This window comes from Daphnia carinata, chromosome 2, assembly GCF_022539665.2.
Source record: "Daphnia carinata strain CSIRO-1 chromosome 2, CSIRO_AGI_Dcar_HiC_V3, whole genome shotgun sequence".
NCBI classification, from domain to species: Eukaryota; Metazoa; Arthropoda; class Branchiopoda; order Diplostraca; family Daphniidae; genus Daphnia; species Daphnia carinata.
In genome coordinates this window covers 3,736,549-3,759,436 of record NC_081332.1, presented here as the reverse complement: position 1 = coordinate 3,759,436, position 22,888 = coordinate 3,736,549, and the positions used below count along the sequence as shown (strand labels likewise).

The 22,888-nt window shown below is 42.6% G+C and overlaps 2 protein-coding genes across 3 annotated transcripts; one reads left to right on the top strand and one right to left on the bottom strand.

The window, feature by feature from the left end:
- Positions 1–2,456: 2,456 nt before the first annotated feature.
- Positions 2,457–3,809, bottom strand: LOC130686488 (uncharacterized). The gene is made up of 2 exons (XM_057509632.2): positions 3,453–3,809; positions 2,457–3,243 (listed from the first exon to the last, which is right to left on the bottom strand). The coding sequence occupies exons 1-2, from the start codon at positions 3,576–3,578 to the stop codon at positions 2,857–2,859; spliced, it is 513 nt and encodes a 170-aa protein (XP_057365615.1). The 5' UTR covers positions 3,579–3,809; the 3' UTR covers positions 2,457–2,856.
- An 11,191-nt stretch (positions 3,810–15,000) lies between these two features.
- Positions 15,001–22,532, top strand: LOC130686440 (probable chitinase 10). Of its 2 annotated transcripts, none has more exons than XM_059494176.1 (15): positions 15,001–15,504; positions 15,749–15,931; positions 16,021–16,224; positions 16,527–17,612; positions 17,694–17,897; positions 17,971–18,666; positions 18,742–19,110; positions 19,190–19,600; positions 19,668–19,973; positions 20,051–20,215; positions 20,278–20,678; positions 20,748–21,212; positions 21,280–21,577; positions 21,660–21,847; positions 21,939–22,532. In XM_059494176.1, exons 1-15 carry the CDS (start codon positions 15,051–15,053, stop codon positions 21,984–21,986), a joined length of 5,478 nt encoding a protein of 1,825 aa, XP_059350159.1. In that variant the 5' UTR covers positions 15,001–15,050; the 3' UTR covers positions 21,987–22,532. The 2 variants fall into 2 exon arrangements, with proteins under 2 accessions (XP_059350159.1, XP_057365541.1); XM_057509558.2 differs by having other exon boundaries at positions 15,002–15,504; positions 20,042–20,215; positions 21,663–21,847.
- Positions 22,533–22,888: the final 356 nt, after the last annotated feature.

Genomic DNA, 22,888 nt, shown 5'->3' with positions numbered 1-22,888 from the left:
AGACAATGTGTCCTATTCCAATTTTAACACAAAACATAGATATTCTATATTTTAAAACTGACAGTTTCATGTCACCCCAATCAATTATTGGTATCTGTTACGCAGAAAAAAAATAGTTGCCCACACTCCATATTGTGAACGTATCTTTCTTTTTTTTTCATGTTCTTGTCGTGCTTTTTTTACTCGAACTTGACGAATGATGGCGGCGTGGCCTTGCAATTTCAGGCCAACAGTGAAAGATTTCTCTGTTTTATCAAAGTCACAAAACCTCTGGATTGGATGCCATTTTGAATCATCGAGAACACTGTGGAATGCTACCATACCGAGAAACAAAAGAAACTTTATCCCAATCGTTTCCAGTTAAATGTAAGTCTGTAATACCTTTCGACTATGGCATGCCTTTTTACTTGCACAGATGATTTCTCCCATCGCTCTAAGTTGTTTGGACGTGTTTAGACAGCCGCTGCACATAATGGCTCCAACACCTTAATAATTAAATATCACACCCATGAATGTCTTCTGAGCTGATGTGTTGTTGAAAGCATTGTCCGCCCCTTTCAAAGTATACACCGGCATAAGGCTGTGCTAAAACACAGTTGGGTTGTTCTGCTGCAGCCAAGCTTTCTCGCGAAAAAAAAAACAACCTATCTCTATCTTAATCACCAACCCATGTGGCAAGACTTCTTTCCCTTTTAAGTCAGTCTGTTACTTTCATAAATATTTCTTCACCATCACAATCAAATAGCAGTTTCCGGCTGCAAAGCTGTGCAAGCCTGAGAAAGACAGGCATTACCTATTTATTTTGTAGGCCGTAGAAAGTTCCCTTCTTTTTTGTTCACGCTCATCATATTGTCGCTACCGAGAAATACTTTTCGTCATCTGGCAATCACAGATAAAAGCAGAAAAAAGACGTGTTCCATTCATCCCCAGTGATCGAATTTGCTATCAATAATTCACGGATGGCAATTTTCTCATTGCAAAATTTAATAGAACCCAAACATAGAATCAAACGCAGCATTCGATGGCAATGGCATTTTTTTTTATTAACACTAATATTAAACTGAGATTCCTTGAAGGTGTGATAACTTGCTGCAGCCGCCATCTAATCAATTCGCGTGATTACGTACCACGTACAAGAAAATTGTGGCCTTATTATCGCAATCTTTAGTATCAGGTCGTTGATCGCCGATGGGCTCAAACCAAAATGTAATAGCACATAAAGACAAAAAAAAAAACAAAAAAACTGCCAAATGTTTGTGCGCAATCCATAGAAATGAGAAATTAAGCACGGCCCACATGTGTTTTTCCCCCTAATTCACTCTACAGGTCTGCCATCGATGTTGGCGGGATCCCTTTATTTATTTTTTTTTTTAGCATTAGCAAGTTTGCTATTTAAGTGTTACGCTGCGGGGAGGATTTCGTTGTTGATGTTATTGTTCGCGGGTTCTTTATTTTAACCGGATGCGAACAGCCGGCTCTCGATTGTAATGGCAGCGGTTTTTGTTTTGTTTGAGCCAATTACGTGCGCATGCAAATTCTTTTGTGAATATGCAACTTTGAAGATTATTGATCACCGCTGTTGCTACATTGTTGTTACCTGCCGCTATTATGTCCAACGCTAATTGTCATAAAAACCAGGCTCTCCTACGTGGATAAAACAAAAACTTGCGGCTAAATAATTAGGTACTAAATACTGAACAAGTGTTCCATTTCTCCTTACCTAATGGTAAGGACGATCGTGCCTTGCACCTGATCTGACATCGAATATCTTCGTGTGCTGCTTTGCGTAACGAGGGTGATGAAACATTTGTTCCAGCCTTTTCATTCCTTTCACCTGGTCTCGGTTTAATTGAAGCAGATGGGAGTAGATCTGTGAAGGGAGCATGGAGAACGATGTAATCAAAAGGGCCGGGAGATCAACGAGCAGGCGGCGCTGTTCACGATTTTCATGTCGGCTGATGGCTTGTCAAACGTCTTTACAAGGCAGCGTTCAATCATGCGGGCTCGTTATCCGTCGCGAATGCGAACCCGCAAATATTTCATTTCCTACGAACAAGACGCCCCATTAAAGACCATCCGATTACAACAACAGCAAAAAAAGAAAGACAATCTAAGGATAAAAAATACTGACACAAGACGAGAATTTTTTTTCTTCTTCTTCTTTTAACAGCGATTATTTAAAATTGATCCGATGTGGTTGCGGTAGTTGCAAAACTGTTGGCCTTGGGAAATGAGATTGTACAGCAAAAAAAAAAGGTCGCCCAGCTGACGTACAGAGGCCATCAACTGGAAAAAAAACTGGCCTTCCGTCCTGGAACGCCTGAAATCAAAAAATTTTCAACGCATTTCAAATGTTACGAGAACTTGATGAACAGCCTGCAAAAAAAGAAACGATGGGGAACGGCGAGTTCCCCGTTTAAAACGAATCAAATGTGCATAGCATCAAATGTATAGAATAGTCGAAAAACAGTTAATCGTTTATTTATTTATTTTTTTAGTTGATCAATGGGATTGATTTAATACTTAGGTGCGCCATCGAATAATGGGAACAATAACATATTAATTGTCCGTGGTCAACTACACATAATGCTTAAGATACTCAAAACGATTTGGCAAACGCTTAGTTTTCATTTGGACAGCGTTTGCGGAAAGCGGAAGAGATGGAACTACTAAGGTCTAGTAGCATGCATATATTAAAGTATACGTTATATAATTAAATGTGTAAGATTTTATTTTTCTTTTTTTTTCTTGTCAACACATAAGATATGATGAAAAACATGCCCCCTTCCCCCTGTACTCCAATTATTATTTTTTTTTTATCTATTTCAATCAAATTTGTTTTTTTTTTCCAGATATTTATCCGACGACTTTCATGAAACGGGGTAAGCCCAGCAGCGAGTTGATCAATTCGGAATTGCGTTTGCCGTAAGGTTGCCGTTGCTTAACATCCTGATCTTCAATCCGTTCAAAGTTACTCAACGACCACGGCCATTTGTTGTTGGTGGCGATCGGCGGACGTGCATGAGACATGGAGTTATTGGCCAATTCGCTAGAAGGAGATCTTTCCGCATCTAACGGAGCCGCCATCTCGCCGAGGATGGCACGGTCGATAGCATCCGGATCGTAGGTGGCCTCTTCCGACATGGGCGACTTTGGCTGATGCATTCGTTGCTGATCCAAGCGTTGTCTATGCAAATACCGGGTCAGGCCCTCAAGAAATTTCTCCACTTCCTGAACGGACAGCTTTTAGGTCAACGTGAAAAGAACAAAAGACGAGCCCGGAAATTATAGATACATATTATTATTTCATTATAGCCATAAGTCTTTCATTTTTTTTTTTTAAGGACAAAAAGTATTCCGTTTTGTTTTTTTATGACAAGGTGGATGTTTAAGATAAAGGGAGTGTCGTGAATTCCATCGCATTACAAACGCCGAGACATTCGGAAAAATACCTGTGCTTCCGGTCGGTTAATGGAAGACGTTGCTGCGGGTGCCGATTCGACGTCCATACTCAACGAAACGAACAAGACGAACACGGCAATCGAAAAATGCGATACTTTAGCTGACAGCTGATGCATTTTTTGTTTTTGTTTTCCTCGTTTTGCTTTCCGGAGTTGAAAGGTCCAAATATCTACCGCGTAGGTGTGTACGATTTGTTTTTTTCGAAAAAAACTTTGCTTCTAACAATGTTCACGGGAGAATCCCCCGTCCGGAGGAATGGCTCAATGACTAAAAAAATATACCAAGATAAATTTCAAAACAACGCGTTTTTGATTAATATCAATCGGTAAGGCGGATGATGCGTAGGAACGAACAGCGTTGACACCGTACAACTGATGCGTCACACCTGTGCGGACGTCGGGCCTTTTATACGTTTGGAACACTAGCCCGCTTAAATGTCGGCGTAGCCTCCTTGAAGCGTTCCTGAATGCCCTACAACCCACGCGCGCGCAGGATCCTCTTTTCATAGATTTTATGCAAGTGTCACAAAGGACACGTGGAAGAGCGCAATGTACGCGTTAGACTTGTCCCTTTTTTTCCCAAGGCATTACACGCTCGAATCTCTCCGATTTTGTTTAAGGCCCCGATCTTTTGGTTTTTCGGTCATTAATTAATTAAACGCGCGGCACTTGTTCTTCAGTTCAAATTAACACAGTCGCCTTCTTTTGAATTCGCATCAATACGTTGGGTAAATATGAACTACGTGGGGCGGGAGCTCCTTCTTTTCAAGTTGGCGCGTCTGTTCGTGACAGATGTAACAAGCGCGTGATTTAACACAACAAGACGCGCTTGATGTCGCACGATTAAGACGAGCTTTTCAATTTAGATTTGGGGCACATCAGCGGAAAAATGAGGGGGGAGGGTAAATCTACTTCAACGCTAGCGGAGACAAGATGCAAAATAAATCCCTTATTTCAAAGTAGCGCACAATGAAAGCAGCTCAACTTCAAACTTGTTTACGATTGAGCGAAAGGTAAAGTCTCCTTAGGTGACAAAACATAGTTTGTTGTTAGCCATAAGACTAATATCGTCGTGCTGAGTTTAGTAACTTGGGCGGAAGGTCAACGGTTTCAGGTGACAAAATAATAAGGGTGTTTACCTATGTACATACTTTTTTTTTACGATCATCAATAACTATAAAACTATAACAGCAAGCCAAAGAACCCTATCTTCCTCCTTTTCATGGAATAATCAAACAGTGAAAAATGCAAATGTAACGAGTCTAGACAGTGACAACGACCTGTAAAGGTAATGAAATAACCCACATTGAATCTATATGTACATACAATTAAGTACAGTTCGTAAAAACAAACACATGTTATCTGTTTACGCACTCTACAACAGGCTGATTTCCGTGAATACGGAACCCCCGTTCGTTTACATATTAAAGTTTATGCATATTCGTATAGATTTTTAACTATAAACCCATTTTTATAGACGTAGCCTGTCTGTTCAACAAGGTACATCGAGTAGGGGGGGCGGGGGTTGCCAATTACAAAAACAAGTCCTTAATATGGTTGTTATGTAGATGTATCGTATAGCATCCACTGTGTGTGTGCGTGTGTGCTGTACGCATCAATTTGTGCTTAAGTGGACCGACCGTATCGATCGCATACTCATCGAAGATATATACGCATAATTAAGCTTCACATCAAAACTATCTATACATCTAATAGGCCGTTCTACTACGTTCTTCAGCAATACCAAGGGTACATTGCACCTGTAGATGTACCTACGTGCGGGGCGAAACTGAAGAACCAAAATCATTAAAAATTAAATGCAAGTTCAAAATTTAAAAAAAGAAAAAAAAAAAAAAAAATGAAAATGCGAGTTCCTTCGATCAACATCAAAAGGATGGATCGTTGAGAAAACTTTGTACTCCCGCGTTAACTCCGGTCGTGAATGACGTAAGCCTACACGAAACGAATCAAAAGTCTATTCTTTTGAAGTCGACAAAAAACCAATTGTTTTTTTTTTCCTTCCTCTTTTCTTTTCCCGGGGTCTTTGATGTCGGTGTCAAGCGACAATTTTCGAAGGAGAAGTCCAAACACGTAACATAATGCCAGCGAAATCGGCGTGACCAAGTGTTGCCACCGGCAATCACGTAGCGCCAGCCTGTTTCTACATTTCCATTGTTGATGGTCATCGTCACCAATCAAATTTGCAACATACCGTCGGGAACTGTGGCCACTGCAATTCGCTTAAAGCCACCCCGTAAAGCTGTTGCGTCTCTAAAGGTCACGTCTATACTTAGACGAACTGGCCACACTCACGCGTCCACTAATGCGCACAGTCCTCTCATCTACTCAATATTAAATGGCCAAGTTTTTGGATGCATTTGCTACCGTCCCGTTTCTCTTCTTACGTTTCGATCATAAAGAATAAGAGCAAACGCCACGAGCAAAGACATCACATAGGTTGCCATGAGCTCTGGTTAAGCATTCAAAACTTAAGCTGATTAGTAACGCGTGTGCATTCGTCGCGCTCAATGCCCTCCTCCGATTTGACACTCGCCATTGATTATTTGCATACACAATACGTGCAAACGACATGTGCAACACGTTTTGGTAATGTGAACTCTGCTGTTAAGGTGTCCATCCCTACGACCGCGCCCAAACATTTGGAACTAGTTTTCAAATCCATAGAAGAGTAGCAACGAAACATTTGAGAGAACAATAGATTTTCGATGCTATTCATGTGCCCGTCGGGGCACATGGCCATAGTAGAAGAATAACGATCTGGTTCTCTTGACGCTACGATTGCAATCAAATAAGGAAATTAAATAAAAGAAGTAAATAATCAAGTGGTTTTTGTTTCTATTCACGAGAAGACGTTCTCTAGTGTAACATAATCAGATTTGGTCGACGGATATATGGCGTACGGTAATGGTTCAACAGTTGCGACGTGGCTCTCTGAGGCAACGTCTTCGAGATCAAGCAGTTGGTAGCTAGACATCGTTTATCAATAGAACTGTTTTCAGCCCTTTGACGATTTTATGATGAGATATTGCTTTTATACTATTGCGCAGTTATTACTGAAGAAAAAAGGGCTCCAATTCAATGGACTTGTTGCCGAGGAGATGCGGCAATAAGGAAGCTGGGTAAAGGAACACGCAAATTGTAAGCAGTTAATTTACTGCGTTACGCCACTGGGGAAATGACGAAGAAAAACAAAAAAAACAGAGAACAACGTAAGAATTCGGACGCGATTCTTTTTTGCGGTCGACACCTACGTACATGTACATCAGGCATTTTGTTTGATGGATGATGTACTCCAACCGTTTCGTTTTATTTTTTTGTTGTCCAGTACTTTAACAACAGAGTTTATCATATAGTTTTTGATGATATCAATTTGAAATTCACTGGGCGTCAGTGTCAAAAATGGCGAAAGGTCAGACGAGACACCATCTTTTTATTTGGGTCAGACGAATAGATTGGCGGTACACCAATCCAGCGTAAAAAAAAAATGATATGGTAAGAAATGATGCGGGTTCTACCTGCGCCTTTCCATTTTGCCATTTCTTTCTCATTTTATTTTCTTATCTCCAACCGTACAATTTTCGTTTAACATAAAAAAAAATTAAAATACCGATTTTTAATACATCGATTTGAAAAAAAAAATTCCCCTCTATATTGTTAGGAAAAGAATGCCCTCCCCCCCTTTGAATCATGATAGCAAGTCACGATGGCTAAATCAAGCGGATGTAAATGAAGACACGTCTTGTCTTTGTTTTGCGATCGTGAATTTGAGATTTCTGTTTCTTCTTGTAACAGATCGATGTGTTATTTTGCGCATTCATGCGCTGCTTGCAAACCACCTCTCTCTCTATCTCGCTTCTCTCCCCTTTGAATCGCAATTCCATCTACTAGCGCTTTAGATTGATAGGATGTTCAATACATCGGTTCCTATTCTATTAAACAACAAAAATCTGGGAAAGCTAGAAAGCTAAAAAGAATAAATAAACATAATACAAGAGGAGTCAAAGGAGGAGCATTCGGTCAGTCCGGAGCCAGTACGGAGGTAATTGCCCTTTCCCAAGGGCTTCGCTATTGCGCACAACATTTCCGTCCGCGAAAAAACAAAACAACAAGGAGAAGCTCTTTGAAAAAAGAAAGATACCAACATAAAAGAAAAAGGGGGAAAAAAATGTTGAACCGAAAAGATGCCATCCTTCTACTATGCATTAACAACTCGCATTCGATACGGCGTATAGCCTGAGGTGAAATTAGCGCTACGTCCGCAATTCTTGCACCCAAGGATTCCGGCATGATTTTCAAATGTCTTATGAAAACGGTTCTCATAACACAACAACAACAACAACAAAAATCAACAGGATCTGTGAACGATGAGCTGAAATTCTCATTACCCGGAAATGTTTGTGTTTGCTTCATTACATACTTGGAAACAACTACATCCGTGTTTTTTTTTTATTACATCAGCGTCATTGTTCTACGTGCGGGCCTTCAGAAAAAACACATTACCAAATCAATTAGCTCTCCGGAAGCAAAGAAGAAATGTTTCGAATTTTGCAACGGAGATGTTTATGTTAACTCCATTTCAGGAGCTGGTCGATTTATTTCACATAACAACGTTAGCCACGCCCTGTCTTTTCATGGGGACGCTATGTGACGCCATTAGAAAAGATATGCTCAGCCAAAAAAAAAAAAAAAAAAAAAAAAAAAAAAGGGGGAATGCTTTTTATTCAAATAAATGTTTCCTTTTTCTGTATCTTGTTTAGCGGGGGTAAATGAAAACGAGGAAAAATTGTTTTTCATCGAAAATAAAAATGCGAAGACTGTCACGTTTGCGATATTGCATCGTAATGTCGGATTAGAACCATTCAAAAAGCAAGCAGAATTTGTGTTTCTTCGCTGCACAACTCACATTAAGAAACACTTAGGATATCAATCCCTTTAACGCAGGCGAAAAAGGAAAACAAAAACAAAAACAAGTGAGACGTAAAAGAACAAAAAGAAAAGGGGGTGGGGAGAGTAAAAGGTAGCAAAAATATTGCAGTAAACTACGATGAGTGAGGAAGCTTTTCTTTTCTTATTTCTTTTTCTTTTAAAAATAAATCCGATACCAGTATGAGCGTATGCACTTTCTAAGGTCGACTGTGTGGTTAAAAAATCGAATAAAAAATACACTCCGAATATACGCGGCTGTTTATCGAATCCTGTTATCGCCATTTCTATTCACCGGTCGCACCTTTCGATCGCTTACCCTCATTCCCAAAGAAAAAAGGAATTCAAATACGCGTGCAAACAATTGTTTTTTTTTAGACATCCGACGCTTTATGAATAAAATGTTTTCCCAAAGACACACGGTACGTCGCATCCAATTCTGGGCTTTGCCCAAATCCAATGCTTTTTATACCGTAAGTGTAAAATAAAGAAAAAAAGAGAAATGGATCTGATGATTATGGGATGGCACGATCTAGTGCGAAACGGATATTCCGCACAATCGGAGTGGGTTTGATTGCGCTAAAAAAAGAAGACAATATTTGATTGATGTACTGGCCAAAAATAAAGCCGTCGATAAACTCTGAAAGAAATACAAAAAAAAGCCAATCGCGAATACCTGAATAAAATATGAACACCAATGAGTCGACCGCAAACCGTTGGTGTGACAGGTTAGCAAAAGAATTCACGATAGAAACGGGAGAAATCACGAATAACTGCAAAAGTGCAAGGTGCGTAGTATGTGAGGTGACTACGTTCTTCTACCTCCTGCCCCCAAACATTCTAGAAGCGCTCATAAGAAAATCACACACGTTCCGTGTATAAATTGTGCAATAATGCGTTCCATCGGGAAGATATAAAGAATATGATTTGTTTATTTTTTTTTTTTCCTTCAAGAATAAAAAAGGAAAAAATCTTTAGCGCCCTGTCGTGGCAAAGGGACCATCCCTTTCACAATAGAGCGGAGCGAACTGTGGCCAAAGAGGTCGTAAAACGGGGTATATAAATATGTACATATGAACGACAGAATGAGAGGATGGAATATCATGGAGGAGGAAATCTAGAACCCGTGATGGAACCTTATTTTCTCCCACAAATTCCATTATGCCTAGGCAACAGAATTTATGAGGAGGTCGATTGGTTTCTCCTGTATTATTCATAGACTCTTGTTTCATTGTCCGAATCATCATCTCCAGCCGACAATCACAAGAGACAGAGAAAAAATAAACTCTGCTTTGATATTAAGTTATGGTCTCATTTGCCTATAGAACAGATCTCCTCAGAGATGGAAATGTGGTAAAGGGCCAAAGAGGGTGGGGGGAGGGGGTTGGAGGAACGCGCGGTGACATAAGTTATAGCGGCTATCGTTGTACCCGTAGCGGCTATTAGACATAAAAAGCTGAAAGAATCTGGGAATCCCGAAACCGTGAAATGAAGTCATGCGAGGAAGAGAAAAAGCCATAACAGACGAGTGGGTGGTTTGTATTGAAGGTACAAAAAACAGGCCCACTTTCTCGTTGAGTTCAAACGGTTCAAAACGACTTGCCCATGCAAATGCTAGGCTCGAGGGGTCGGAAAAAAAAACGCTTTGGCAACTCATTTTTCTTTCTCGGAAAGCAACGAAACAGATAAATAATGATAACAAAAATACCATAAAGATGTACACAGAATAGAAAGATAAAAAGGCGTCGTGATGGCTTTTAAATTGCCGAAGCAAAACGATGGTGAAAGAGGCCGTCATTTCCGTCGCCTCTTCATCATTTCTTTTCCCGAAAATTTGCGTACGCCAAAGTAAGAAAAAAAAAATTCAGTTTGGCGTCGGGATACACCCACCGAGATCGTCCTCCTCTTTAGCGGTGACGCAAGTCAATTGGATGGCCACTAACGACATGATCCTTTCTCTTTTTTTTTTTTTTTTTTTTTGAAACAAAAAAAACTAGTATTCCGGTTTGAATTCAAACGGTCGCGCAACAAGAAATTATTCTGGGCCGGACTTTCGTGATAAAAGCGGTTCAACCTTGACTCCAACCTACCGAAAACATCTTTTCATCTTCAGCGAATTGATTTTATTCCTGTCCCGAAAATAAAAAATTTTCTATTTTCTTTTTTTTTCGAAACTCACGACATTGAGATTTTTCTTCTTAAGGTTTGTCACACATAATCTACGCGTACGTTTTGTGCATATGCGGGTGTGTGCGCATATAAGCGAAATTCGCTTGGGCTCATAGGAATTTTTCGCGCTTCACAGATGCATGTGCGGGTCGGGCGGGGTTTCACGCCACTCTCTCTGTTTGCACGCTGGCAGGTTTGCTTGTTTTTTTTTGTTTTTGTTTCTTATTAGAGACGCACGCACAGACGACCCATCGGGAATGATGATGATGACCGAAGGTTCTTGCGAAGAGACCCCTTCTAAAATTGGTCTGCCCCCCACTTCCCGCCTCCCAAATGAGCGTGTGTGCAACAAGAAGCCGGGAATTGGCATAAGAGGAAGAAACAAGTTGTTTTGTTTCTTTCGCTTGTCACTCGAAAGTGCAAAGTCGAAACAAAAGAAGAAAAAAAAAGAATTAAAATAGAAGAAAAACTACAGAAGATGCCCCCCTCTTTCTTATAGAACAAAAAATATATAGATATATACATAGAAAACAAAAACAAACGTTGGAGAGTAACAAATAAAACAAAACAACAACGATAGAAGAAGAGGAATATTTAAAAAAAAAAAAGAGGAAAAAAAAAAAGAAGCCCAAGACGAAACATCGTATTTTGGCCTGCGGGAAGTGGTCGAGTCAGTCGCTAACGCCACTCTGTTGCCTGTATAAAAAGGCTCTGCTGGACGAGTACCGGCTGACAGTCGAGTTTGAAAACCCCGCCCGTCCGAACCAACAACTTTTTTTGGGTAAACACACAAACAAACATAGGAGAAAAAAACAATTCGAATTTTTCTTTTTCTCCCCGTTGTTGAAGACGAAGAGGGGACCACCCTTTGTGGGTTTTCATATCATCACCGACAAGATTTGAATTGATTTTGTTTTTTTGTTGTTGTTTTTTTGAAACCCCCCTTCCAAACCGTTCGCTACACAATCTAACCAAAAGGAATTCTTTTTGTTTGTTTTTTTAAATATTTATTTTCGGATTGTTTTTCTACGCATTTTTCCGAAGGGGTCGAACATAGCCCACCAAAAGTTCATTCCGCCCCGTGTGTTTCAAATCCAAAAATCTATTCTCGAGGGTCGGGAAAAAAAAAAAAAAAAGACTTTCCCTCTTTTGGATTTTTCAGTATCGCATCCGTGATTTATTGTCAACGCAACAACACAAAAAAAAAAGAAAAGAAAAAGAAAAACCCTTGGACGGAGGACACGTTTTTGTGCGCGTTACTTGTCTTCACGGTTATCTGGCCCGTTCGCATCACACAGCGCACGACAACAGGATTGTCAAGCAAAAAGGAGCGCGGTAAGTTCGAACCCTAAAACTTTAACAGTCATCCTATATCCTATATGTATTACCACCCTTGTCGGCATAAGTAACCCCTCCGGAAGAGAGGGGTCTTCCTGCCGTTGTCCATTCCATTGTGACAAGTCAAAAAACCTTTGCCGATCACTTCTCCAACTTGTTATTTCTGACAAGATTTTTTTTTAAAGTGTACAGTCTTCTTCTTCTTTTTTTTTTAACCCCTCCCCCCCACACGACGTTACTCGTCCCCCCCCCCCCTTCACCTTTCAGGTAGACGATAGTGAGGGTATCTTCTCTAGCGTACCGATTATGCCACACAGCGAAGGGGGTGGAAAAGGGGAATCGAAAAATGACCGTTGACACATTAGGACCCATCACAGCTCTTTTGGGCGTGGGACTCGTTTTGAAGCATCAAATGTCATTTTATTCAATTGTTTTGCTTTGTTGAGTTTTTTTTTTCTTAGTTTATCTTTCAAAAAAAAAACCAACGAAATTCGAGAATCGATGGAGGAATAAAAACTTTCCTTTAAAAAATTCCCCTTCACGCTGTTGCTTCCCAACGAGACCCCCCTTTAGCTTCTTTAGTTGTTATTGTTGAGTGAAGTCCTGGCAAGCGGAAAGATAACACGTAAAAAAGCGCACCCCCTTCCTTGTTTAAGAAGCAAGAATTGAGTAAACAAATTAAAGAAGCCGCTGACTTCTTTTAAGCTGGCCCAGGTAAACAACAAGTAAAATGAAAAAAAAAAGGGAAAGGATAATAAGAAAAATGTATGAAATAGGTGTCCGGTAGAGCGCAAACAAAGGACGACCCCGTTCGTCCAGTGTTTTTTGGAACTAAAACTGTGGGAAGAAAACGAAAGGGTGGCAATATTTGGACGTAGGTAAACAAAATAATAAGCCTACCCCCTCTTTTTCCCTTCAAGTGCATCCGACAGGTGACAACAAATCTCAGGTGTTGACAGATTAGCATTGCATCGGCCAAACCTTTCGCGTTTGTTTAGACCTCCCCACTCTTATCTTTCTAGTAGAATCGCAAAACAGAAATCTTATCGGGAATGTTTCACACATTTTCCCACCTGTTTGAAAAAGAAAAAGGGAGTGCGATAGGAAGAAGGAAGGACAAAAAGTGGTTTGGTATGCGCTATAAAGAGGAGGATGTGACACCGGTTTGCAAACGAAATTTCAGCAAATAGATGGGGGACGAAATAAATGGAACTCACGGCCGTTCACGGGACGTTTCATTTTTCTTTTTCAAATTAGACTCACGCCGGGCGGTCGCGTTACCTCCTCTTGGCAAACGACGACAAGGCCGTCCCCATTGAGACTATTTTTTTTTTTTTTTTTCATTTTTTCAAGATCAAGGTCGTCCTTGAAGTGCAATTTTCCCATCACCTATCACATGTCTAATAACAATCATAAACATTTTGTGTGTTGGACGTTAGAAAAGAAGGAACGCGCATATCATTGACATTGGGCACATTTTTTTCTTTTCTTTTGCAATCGGATGCCGATTGAATAGCCGACGTGTAAGGTGGGGATAAGAAAATGGATTTATTTTAATAGTCGACCGAATGAAAGAAGAAGAAAAATTGCAGGTGTCTTATTTCTGTATAGAAGAAGCTTTTTGGTGATGCTTCTTCGTCCAACGAACCCGTCAAACTGTCTTAAAAAGGGAGTGGAGGACTGCATGGCCAGCGGTCGAAAATGGCGCACGTCCAGAGTTGCACGAGAAAAAAAAAATGAACGTAATTACCATACGTGTTGGACGACTTTGCAATCTCCATTTGGCTTCAGGAATATAAAAAGAAATACAAAACAAAACAAAGGAAGAAGGATGTATCAAGTTGAAGAGTTCAAGATAAACAACGAATGCAAAAGAACGCAGAAAAAAAATTATTTTTGAATATAGCACCACGCCCAAGCCCGAAGCTGAAACAGGTTTTGCACGTAGAGCCCATACGAAGTTTTGAAGCAAAAAAAAAATATATTGCAGCTGGCCGCAAAAAAAAAAGTATGATCCTTAAACAACTCTACCGCGATACATAAAAATGGTGTTTATTTTGGCATCCTTGAACTCACGAGTGCGCTCCTCTTTTTCCCGCTAACATTCTTCGCAGTTCGAATTTGAATTCAATAAAAACGAGCAAAACCCGTTTTCTCGGAAACAATTCCCAACGTCTTCATTTTGGTCGTCTACCATATATTATCAAAAATCGTTTGGGTTTTTTAAACTGATAACGAGAAACACATATTTCATTTTGAACATGTCGTAATGTACGGAAGTGACATGCTCGTCATTTTTCATGATACGCTATAAAACCTCAACTGCCTATCACGATATACCCCCCTCCCCTACATTTTCAGACGGATGCGACGTTTTTCAAATAAAATTCGTGTCATTTTGTTTTTCAATTTTCACACGAAATCAAACCATACAAGGGAACACGTTGGCCAGCAAAGACTATAGAATTTACAGATATCTCATTTGGACGTAAGAGACTAGAGTAAATAAATCAGGTTTCTTTTTTCTTTCAAATTCCCTATTCCTTTAGCCAAAAGAATTTGCATGGCGAGACGTTGACCTCTTGATAGTACGTCTTTGAGATCGGAAGCCATCAACTACGCGATTGCGTGGAGCCTTTCTTTTTTTCAGGGAGTTTTCAATGAGATGCGTTTGACCATCGAACAGATGCCCTGCAGCTACCTTTCACGACACGCTTATTCTAATACTCATCACGGTACGAGTCGTTGTGCCTTTTTCTCCGCCGATTTTGAGTTCATTTGTCGGAAGTTTTGAAAAGTGATGATGACGGATGAGCGCGTGGGCCACGTCCTCATTAGCAAGTCAACACACATTATCGCATACGCCAGAAGGCAACGGGGGATTTCATAATAAATAAGAAGCTAAATATAAGCCGCCGCGGTAGGTCTGCCACCCCCCATGCAAACACAAACAAAAATTGGACGGCATTCCCAATAATGAAGCCAAACAAATTATTAAACATTGCCTTCGTTATAAATAATGTGCACGTTTGACTTTGATCGAAAGGGATTAGGGAAAAAATTGTTTTTCTGTCTCTTTTGTTTTTAGATTTTCTGCTTAATCCGCCCACACACAGAGAACAACGTTGAGACGGAACAATGAAACTGCGGTGGTGCCTCGCGTTGGTTGTGACGTTTCTCATCGGCGCGCAAGCCGGTGGAGAAGAGTTGATGGATGGTGTCGAGCGAGACTATGCTAATGAACGGACGCTAGTAGCCGTGGAACCGGTCGTCGGATTTAACCGGGGTGCTATCGAGCATCGGCCAAATTCCGACGACATCCGCCGACAGCAATCGCAGTACACCCGCGGACGGTTCATGGAGCTCGAAATCCTCAGCCAAACCAAAGACACGAGCCAGCACGACCAGCCGGCCCATGATGAACGCAACCGAATTCGGGACAACACGATTTACGTGGAAGAGCAACAGTCTTATCCGGAGAGTTACAAAGGATTCAACGGTCATTCGTATCAAAATGAAGCGCCCGTCGTCGACGAATTGGAGCGACCCGTCGATCCGGTGCCAATCGATCCGTTATCAGACACTAGAAATGGTAAGATCCCCGTTAGGACTCGATCGTTTCGGGCCTTTACGAAGATGAGAAAGAGTTATAGGTCGCAGACAAATATCAGACACGCCTTTCAGAGACGAGTTGAACATCTTTTGAGTTTTTTTTTTGTTCTTTCGTGCTGTTAATTTATTCCGATGCCCTTTTACGTGAAAATGGGAACGTGTTTTTAAAATTTTCTATACGTGTGATCTGAAATCGATATGACGACGTATTTAATGATGTGCAGGAGAGGATTACAAGGTCGTGTGCTACTACGAATCATGGGCCATCTATCGTGAAGAGCCGATGACGACCAGCCCGGCCGATGTGGATCCATTCGGATGCACTCACGTCATCTATTCGTTCGTCGGACTTGACAAGACATCGCTGACCGTCACTATCCTCGATCCAGACTACGAAGTCATCAGGGGTAATCACCCCCCCCCCACCCTCCCACCTCCCATTTAAAACAAAGAAAAACACGTTGTGTGAATGAAATTTGAATTTTCAATGACGCAGGCGGTTTTAGAGCGGCGCTGGCCCTCAAGAACATCAACCCTGACCTACAAGTCATGATTGCCATCGGCGGCTGGTCCGAAGGAGGTAAACAGTACTCGCAGATGGTCTCCAGCAAAGCCAGCCGGTCAAAGTTCATCGATTCCGTCGTCGTCTTTATGGAAAAGTGGAAATTTGACGGATTCGATCTCGACTGGGAGTATCCAGGTACGCAAACTTTTTAATTCAATTCCATTGGATTTTGTGATAAATGAAGGGAGGGAAACGATTTTTGAAAAAAAAAAAAAAAAATAGGGCTCGAACGTCAGCAGATCAAAAGCTCGTTAAGAAACGAAAGATGCAAAAGATCAAAGTACGAAAACAGAGAGCATCTTCTTGATGATTATCCCTTTCAACGTTTGTTCCAAAATTCCCACTGAAAAGTAGACCGGCGCGAATTTAACCCAGGGGCGGGATGCAATTCAATTAGACACCGCACTCTTTAATTGTTCATACTTGAAAATCAAAAGGTGCAACGGATCGCGACGGTAGATGGGCTGACAAAGAGAATTTCGCTTTGTTGGTGGAGGAAATGTCCGCCGTCTTCCAGCCACGCAATTGGCTCTTGACGGCGGCTGTTCCAGCAGCTACCTTCCGGATCAATGAAGGCTACGATGTGCCGCGACTTGCCAAATCGTTGGATTTCATTAACGTCATGACGTACGATCTTCACGGCACGTGGGACAATTACGCCGATCACCACGCCCCGCTATCGAGGCGTCCGTTCGATACGGGCGCTACGCAAAACCTGCACTCTGACGGCGCTTTGTCTTACTGGATCTCTAAAGGAGCCCCGGCTTCAAAAATCATTTTCGGAATTCCGTTTTACGGACGCAATTTCCGACTGGCCAATCCGAGCAATTCGCAACCCCGGGCACCGATCGCCGGTGCTGGAATGGTCGGTCCCTACACCAAGGAGGCCGGTTTCGTTGCCTACTTCGAAATTTGCAGATGGCTGCAAGATGGCGGATGGCAAGAATTGCAAGATCCGGCTGGAAGTCCGTACATCGTCAAAGGAGATCAATGGATTGGTTACGACACGGTGGAGTCGGTCGCAGCGAAAATGGATTACATCAGACGGACCGGACTGGGAGGGGCAATGATCTGGGCAGTGGGACTGGACGACATCAAAGGAGATTGTGGACCTCAAAGGCCTTTGTTAGGCGCAATCAACGATGGATTAGGTCGAAATGGACAAACACCGACAGCTGTTACACCTCGACCCACAACAACGGCCCCGCCTCGTCCGACGACGACATCGCGGCCTACGACATCCGGTCCAGTTGAACTGTCTACTTTTGCTCCGCTACAGCCCATCCCAATCATTCCTCCCGCACCAACGACAGCTGCTCCTTCAAACGGATTCGATCCAAACTGTCTGATAAAAGGGGACAGCTTTTTCCCCCATCCCGGGGATTGCAGTCAGTTCTACCGTTGCGTTGGACCGAACGCTTATTTCTTCAACTGCCCAGCTGGTTTACTGTTCAACCCAAGCATCTTTGTATGCGACTGGCCGGAGAACGTCCAGTGCAATTCAAAGAATTCCAGAACAAGCGGTAAAGCCCATTACGATTTAATTCTTAGAAATCCCTTCAATTAACCTGTTTTCTTAAAAAAAAAAAAATAAATAAAAATAGCAGAACGGCGATTGCAAAAGAATAATGACTATAAGGTCGTCTGCTACTACAGCAGCTGGGCATGGCTGAGACGCGGTGATGCCGAATTCGTTCCAGAGAACGTGTTGTCATCCAGCTGCACTCACGTTTTGTACGCCTACGCGGGGCTAGATCCGAAAACTTTGCTCATCAAGAGCAATGACATCTGGACGGACATCAGCAACAGTAAATTTAGAAAAAAAAAATGCTTTTAAAATACCCAATTGAAATAAAAAATTCTGAAAAATGTTTCACGCAGGAATGTACGCCAGGATTATTTCGCTGAAACAAATGAATCCTAGTATGAAAATCATGTTGGTAATGGGCGGATGGACGGAATCGCGGGACGACGCTTACAGTCGGCTCGTATCCGACGCCAGGGCGCGTTCCTTGTTTGCCGTTCACGCAGTGGCTTTCCTCAAAACGTACGGATTCGACGGTTTGCACCTCGACTGGCAGTACCCGGTTTGCTGGCAAGCTGATTGTTCCAAAGGACCCGCGTTCGACCGAACAAACTACCCCATTTTAATACAAGAATTGAGCCGTGAATTTAGCAGAAACGATCTTTTGCTGGGCGTTAACGTGGCCGGTTACAAGAACGTCGCTGTGACGGCTTTCGACGGAGCCGCACTCGGACGATACGCCGATTTCATCACGGTGCCAACGTTCGATTTTCACGGCAGCTGGGAGGGCATGACGGGACACACAGCTCCACTTCAAGGGAGCGGCGATTCAGACAGTGTCGAAGCTAGCATGAACTACTGGAGTAGACAGGGCATACCGACGGCTAAACTTATCGTTGGTATTCCTTTCTACGGCCAGAGTTTCACGTTAGCCGTTCCGGCTACAACAAGGGATCAAGCGGCCATCGGTGTCAAGGCCAAAGGAGCTGGATTCCCTGGCCCTTACACCCAACAAGCGGGCATGTTGGCTTATTACGAAATCTGTCATCAAGGTAAGTCAAAGTGCCAACCTTCCCGTATAATTCTTTGCCAATGATAAAAATGGCCATTGATTAATTGATTAACAGTGCGTCAAGGTGTTTGGACCGAGGTGAGCAACGATTCCCCGTTCGCCTTCAGGGGTAATCAATGGGTTGGTTACGATAACGTCGATTCGGTCCGTCGTAAAGCTAACTACATCAAAAGAGAGGGCTTTGGCGGTGCGATGGTCTTCTCCATTGACATGGACGATTTCAAAAATACGTGCTGCACAGAAGCTTTCCCTTTGACAAAAGCTATCGCAAGAGCCCTTGGCATCCGCACGGATCCACAGCCAACACCTGGAATCAACTGCCAACGTCCACCACCACCAGTCACCCCACCCCCGCTGGCCATCACAACTGGTTTCGATTCGGGCATGAGTACAAGGCCTACCACTCCATCCACATTCCCAATGAGTAAAAATTTGAATATTACAACATTTGTGCCCGGCTATTTAAAAAGTAAAATGAAACTCGTCTTTTGTGGAATTTTCAGTTCCAACTACACCGTCAACTCGGCCACCTACTCGCCCAACAACTCAACCGCCAACCCGCCCGCCAACCCGTCCACCAACCCCGCCGCCAACCCGTCCACCAACCCCGCCGCCAACCCGACCATCTACTCGTCCACCTACTCGCCCGCCAACCCAACCACCGACACGACCACCGACACGACCACCGACACGACCTCCAACACGACCCCCAACCCAACCACCGACTGAGCCACCGACTCAAACAAATTGCATCAACGGCCAATATTACCCTGTGCCGGGCGATTGCACTTCTTTTGCTAGATGCGTCATGGGCGTTTTGAAGAAGAACAAATGCTCACCCGGGCTGTACTGGAACAACGACGAAACGCTTTGCGATTGGCCCGAAAGAGTCAATTGCCAATCAGACGATCAAAGTACGTTAAAAAAAAAAAATATCAAAATCAAATCAACAGTTTCATCTGACGCTATGATTTTTTACAGTTACCTTGCCACCCACTTCAGCCCCCACACGTTCTACTACCCCCTTTGTACCGACGATCAGCTTTACGGAAGCATCCAGACCTACACCCAGACCTACGACACGGCCACCACCTCCACCAGCCATCGAACCGGTTATTGAACAATGTCAAGAAGGACAATACAGTCAAAGGGGGCCCGATTGTTCTGCCTATCAATGGTGCGTCAACGGACAGCTAATCGAACAAGGTTGCCAACCTGGACTGCATTGGAATCAACAAATAAAAGTGTGCGACTGGCCAGCCAACGCAAACTGCCCATTCAACGGCCGTAAGACCTCAATTCCTTGCCACAACATTTCACGCTTAATTCAATCAAATATTTGTTTGAAAAAAAAGAATCTCCAGTTGTCCCGGGTGGATCCCAAACGACGCCCTCATTAGTAGCCACAACAGGTAGACCGACGAGGCCATCAACAACAACGAGGCCATCAAGACCAACAGAAACAACGAGGCCAACAAGACCTACAACTACGACCAGACCAGCAGGGCCTACAAAACCATCCAAACCAGGTACAATATGCAAAAAAAAAGATTTTATAAAAAGTTCTGAACGACATATTTTCAAATGCCAGGTGAATACAAGGTGATCTGCTATTATACCAACTGGTCTTGGTATCGCCCCGGTGAAGCCAAATACTCCCCAGCTGACATCGATGTCGACCTGTGCACTCACATCCTTTACGGCTTTGCCACGTTAGACCCCACCCAATTGACCATGCGCGTATTCGACTCATGGTCAGACACTGACGAATACGGACCGAAACTTTACGCTAAAGTAGTAGCCCTCAAGAGCTCCGGCATTAAGGTTCTCATCGCTCTCGGTGGTTGGAATGATTCGCTGGGCAACAAGTACAGCCGCATGGTCAACGATCCAGCAGCCAGGAAGCGTTTCATCGATAACGCCATTATCTTTATTGAAAAGTACGGATTTGACGGACTCGATCTCGACTGGGAGTATCCGAAATGTTGGCAGGTATAAAGCAATCGGAAACAAAATGAATTTACGTGAGATAACGTAATCTTTAAAAAAAAAAATACGCAGGTGGATTGCAATGCTGGTCCCGCATCGGACAAACCGGCTTTCGCATCTTTGGTAAGCGAATTGAGAGCCGCATTCACTCCGCGAGGTTGGCTATTGTCAGCAGCCGTCTCGCCGTCCAAGGCCGTTATCGATGCTGGCTACGACGTGCCATCACTTTCACGAGATTTCGACTGGATCGGCGTCATGACGTACGACTATCACGGACACTGGGACAAAAAGACTGGACACGTCGCCCCTTTCAGTCTCCACTCGGAAGCTGATGTTGCTTACTTCAACACGAACTACACGCTCAATTACTGGATTCAACTTGGAGCTGATCCGGCTAAACTCATTCTCGGGGTTCCGCTCTACGGCCAGTCATTCACACTGCAAAATCCCAGCGTCAACGGACTTAACGCTCCGGCTAAAGGAACCGGCCAGCAAGGAGAATTTACGCGTCAAGCTGGATTCCTTGCCTATTACGAGGTTTAAATTCGTTTCATTCATTTCTTAAGTTTAAAACGTCAATTTCTCATTTCAATGGATCAAACAGATTTGCAAACAAGTCAAAGGAAGCGGATGGACAGTTGTACAAGATGAAGAAGGAGCCATGGGGCCATATGCCTACCGCGGGGATCAATGGGTTTCTTTCGACGACGTGGACATTGTCCGTAGAAAATCCGATCTCGTTCGCACAATGAAACTCGGCGGCGCTATGATCTGGGCGCTAGACTTGGACGATTTCCGCAACCGGTGCGGATGCGAAACATACCCACTGCTCAAGACTATCAACCGCGTACTACGCAATTACCCAGCATCGGGAGAAACGTGCGCCAATTCACCAATGAAATGTGAGTTGACAAAAAAAACAAAAAAAATGCAAAACAATTTTTCCACCAATGAAACATTTTCGTTTCTTTAAAAAACATCAAGTAGATGGCGGTAATGACAACAACGACAGTTCGGAAAGTGTAAGTATTTGGGCTCCCATTTCGGGTAAAGGAACTAGCTGCACGAGCGGATCCTTCCGGCCGCATGAATCCGCTTGTACTAGCTATTATCAGTGCGTGAATGGACAATGGGCCGAAGCCAGGTGCCCCGGAGGGTTGTACTGGAATCGAGTAAGTACAACAATAACAACAAAAATTCCGAAATTTTAAAAACAAATCTCAAACAATTCATATTATTATTAATTTTTTTTTTTAATTTCAGAGCCACTGTGATTGGTCTTTCAACACGAAATGCGGGTCGGCGGCTTAAACGGCTAATATCATTTAAAATTGCTGTATTTGTTTTTTAAAAATTCGGCATCTTTTTTGCTCCTTTTTTTTCCTGGTTGGTCGTGTGGTGCTTTCAATCTATCATGGGATAGTGAAATGGATTTTTTACATTGTAGTTTTAAAAAAAATTGTGGTGGGAATATGATGTACGTTGCAACGTTTTGCCAGATGTCGAGGGAAATCGTTGATACGTTTTTCTCTTTTCTAATGGATTCCTCAAATCAAAGTAGCCTATTATAGGTCCGTTTTTAAAAATGAATGCGGTTCTTTTGAACCCATTAGAACAAACAGAGTACTGACCCATTTCATTCAGCTTGTCGTGGTTACCACAAACTGCATAAATGGCCAGCGTATTATTTCAAAAGAATTCCTCCATTTACTGATTAAGACGACGGGATTCAATAAGAAAAGAATCGGGTATGCCTCCATTTGTCTGTATCGTTTTTTACTCAAATTGTTTGTTGGTGGGATTTGTTGCCATGACAATACACGATTCCCTATCTCCAGTGGAAGGGGATACAAATTACTGATCCGCTGAAATTACATGATGACTTCTTTAGAAGCATGCCGAAAATGCATTTTAATTCTATTCAAACTTTCCTATTGCGAATAGGATTAGCGACCGCGGTAAGCCGACATAAAGACTGGAAATTAATTGTTTAATTTTGAGAATACATCTTTACGAAGTTCTGAGTACATTGAAGGGCAAAAGCAATGCGTGAGCACAAAAGAGATAAAATATTCAAAAGAGGAATGATCGTTCAAAATGAAGACAAATTGTTGCGGTGTGCGCAAGCGCCCGAGTACTCCACATATCCTTTCCACGGAAAATATACATATTAAGTCAACAATTCAGTGATGAACGGCCATTTATCAATGTAA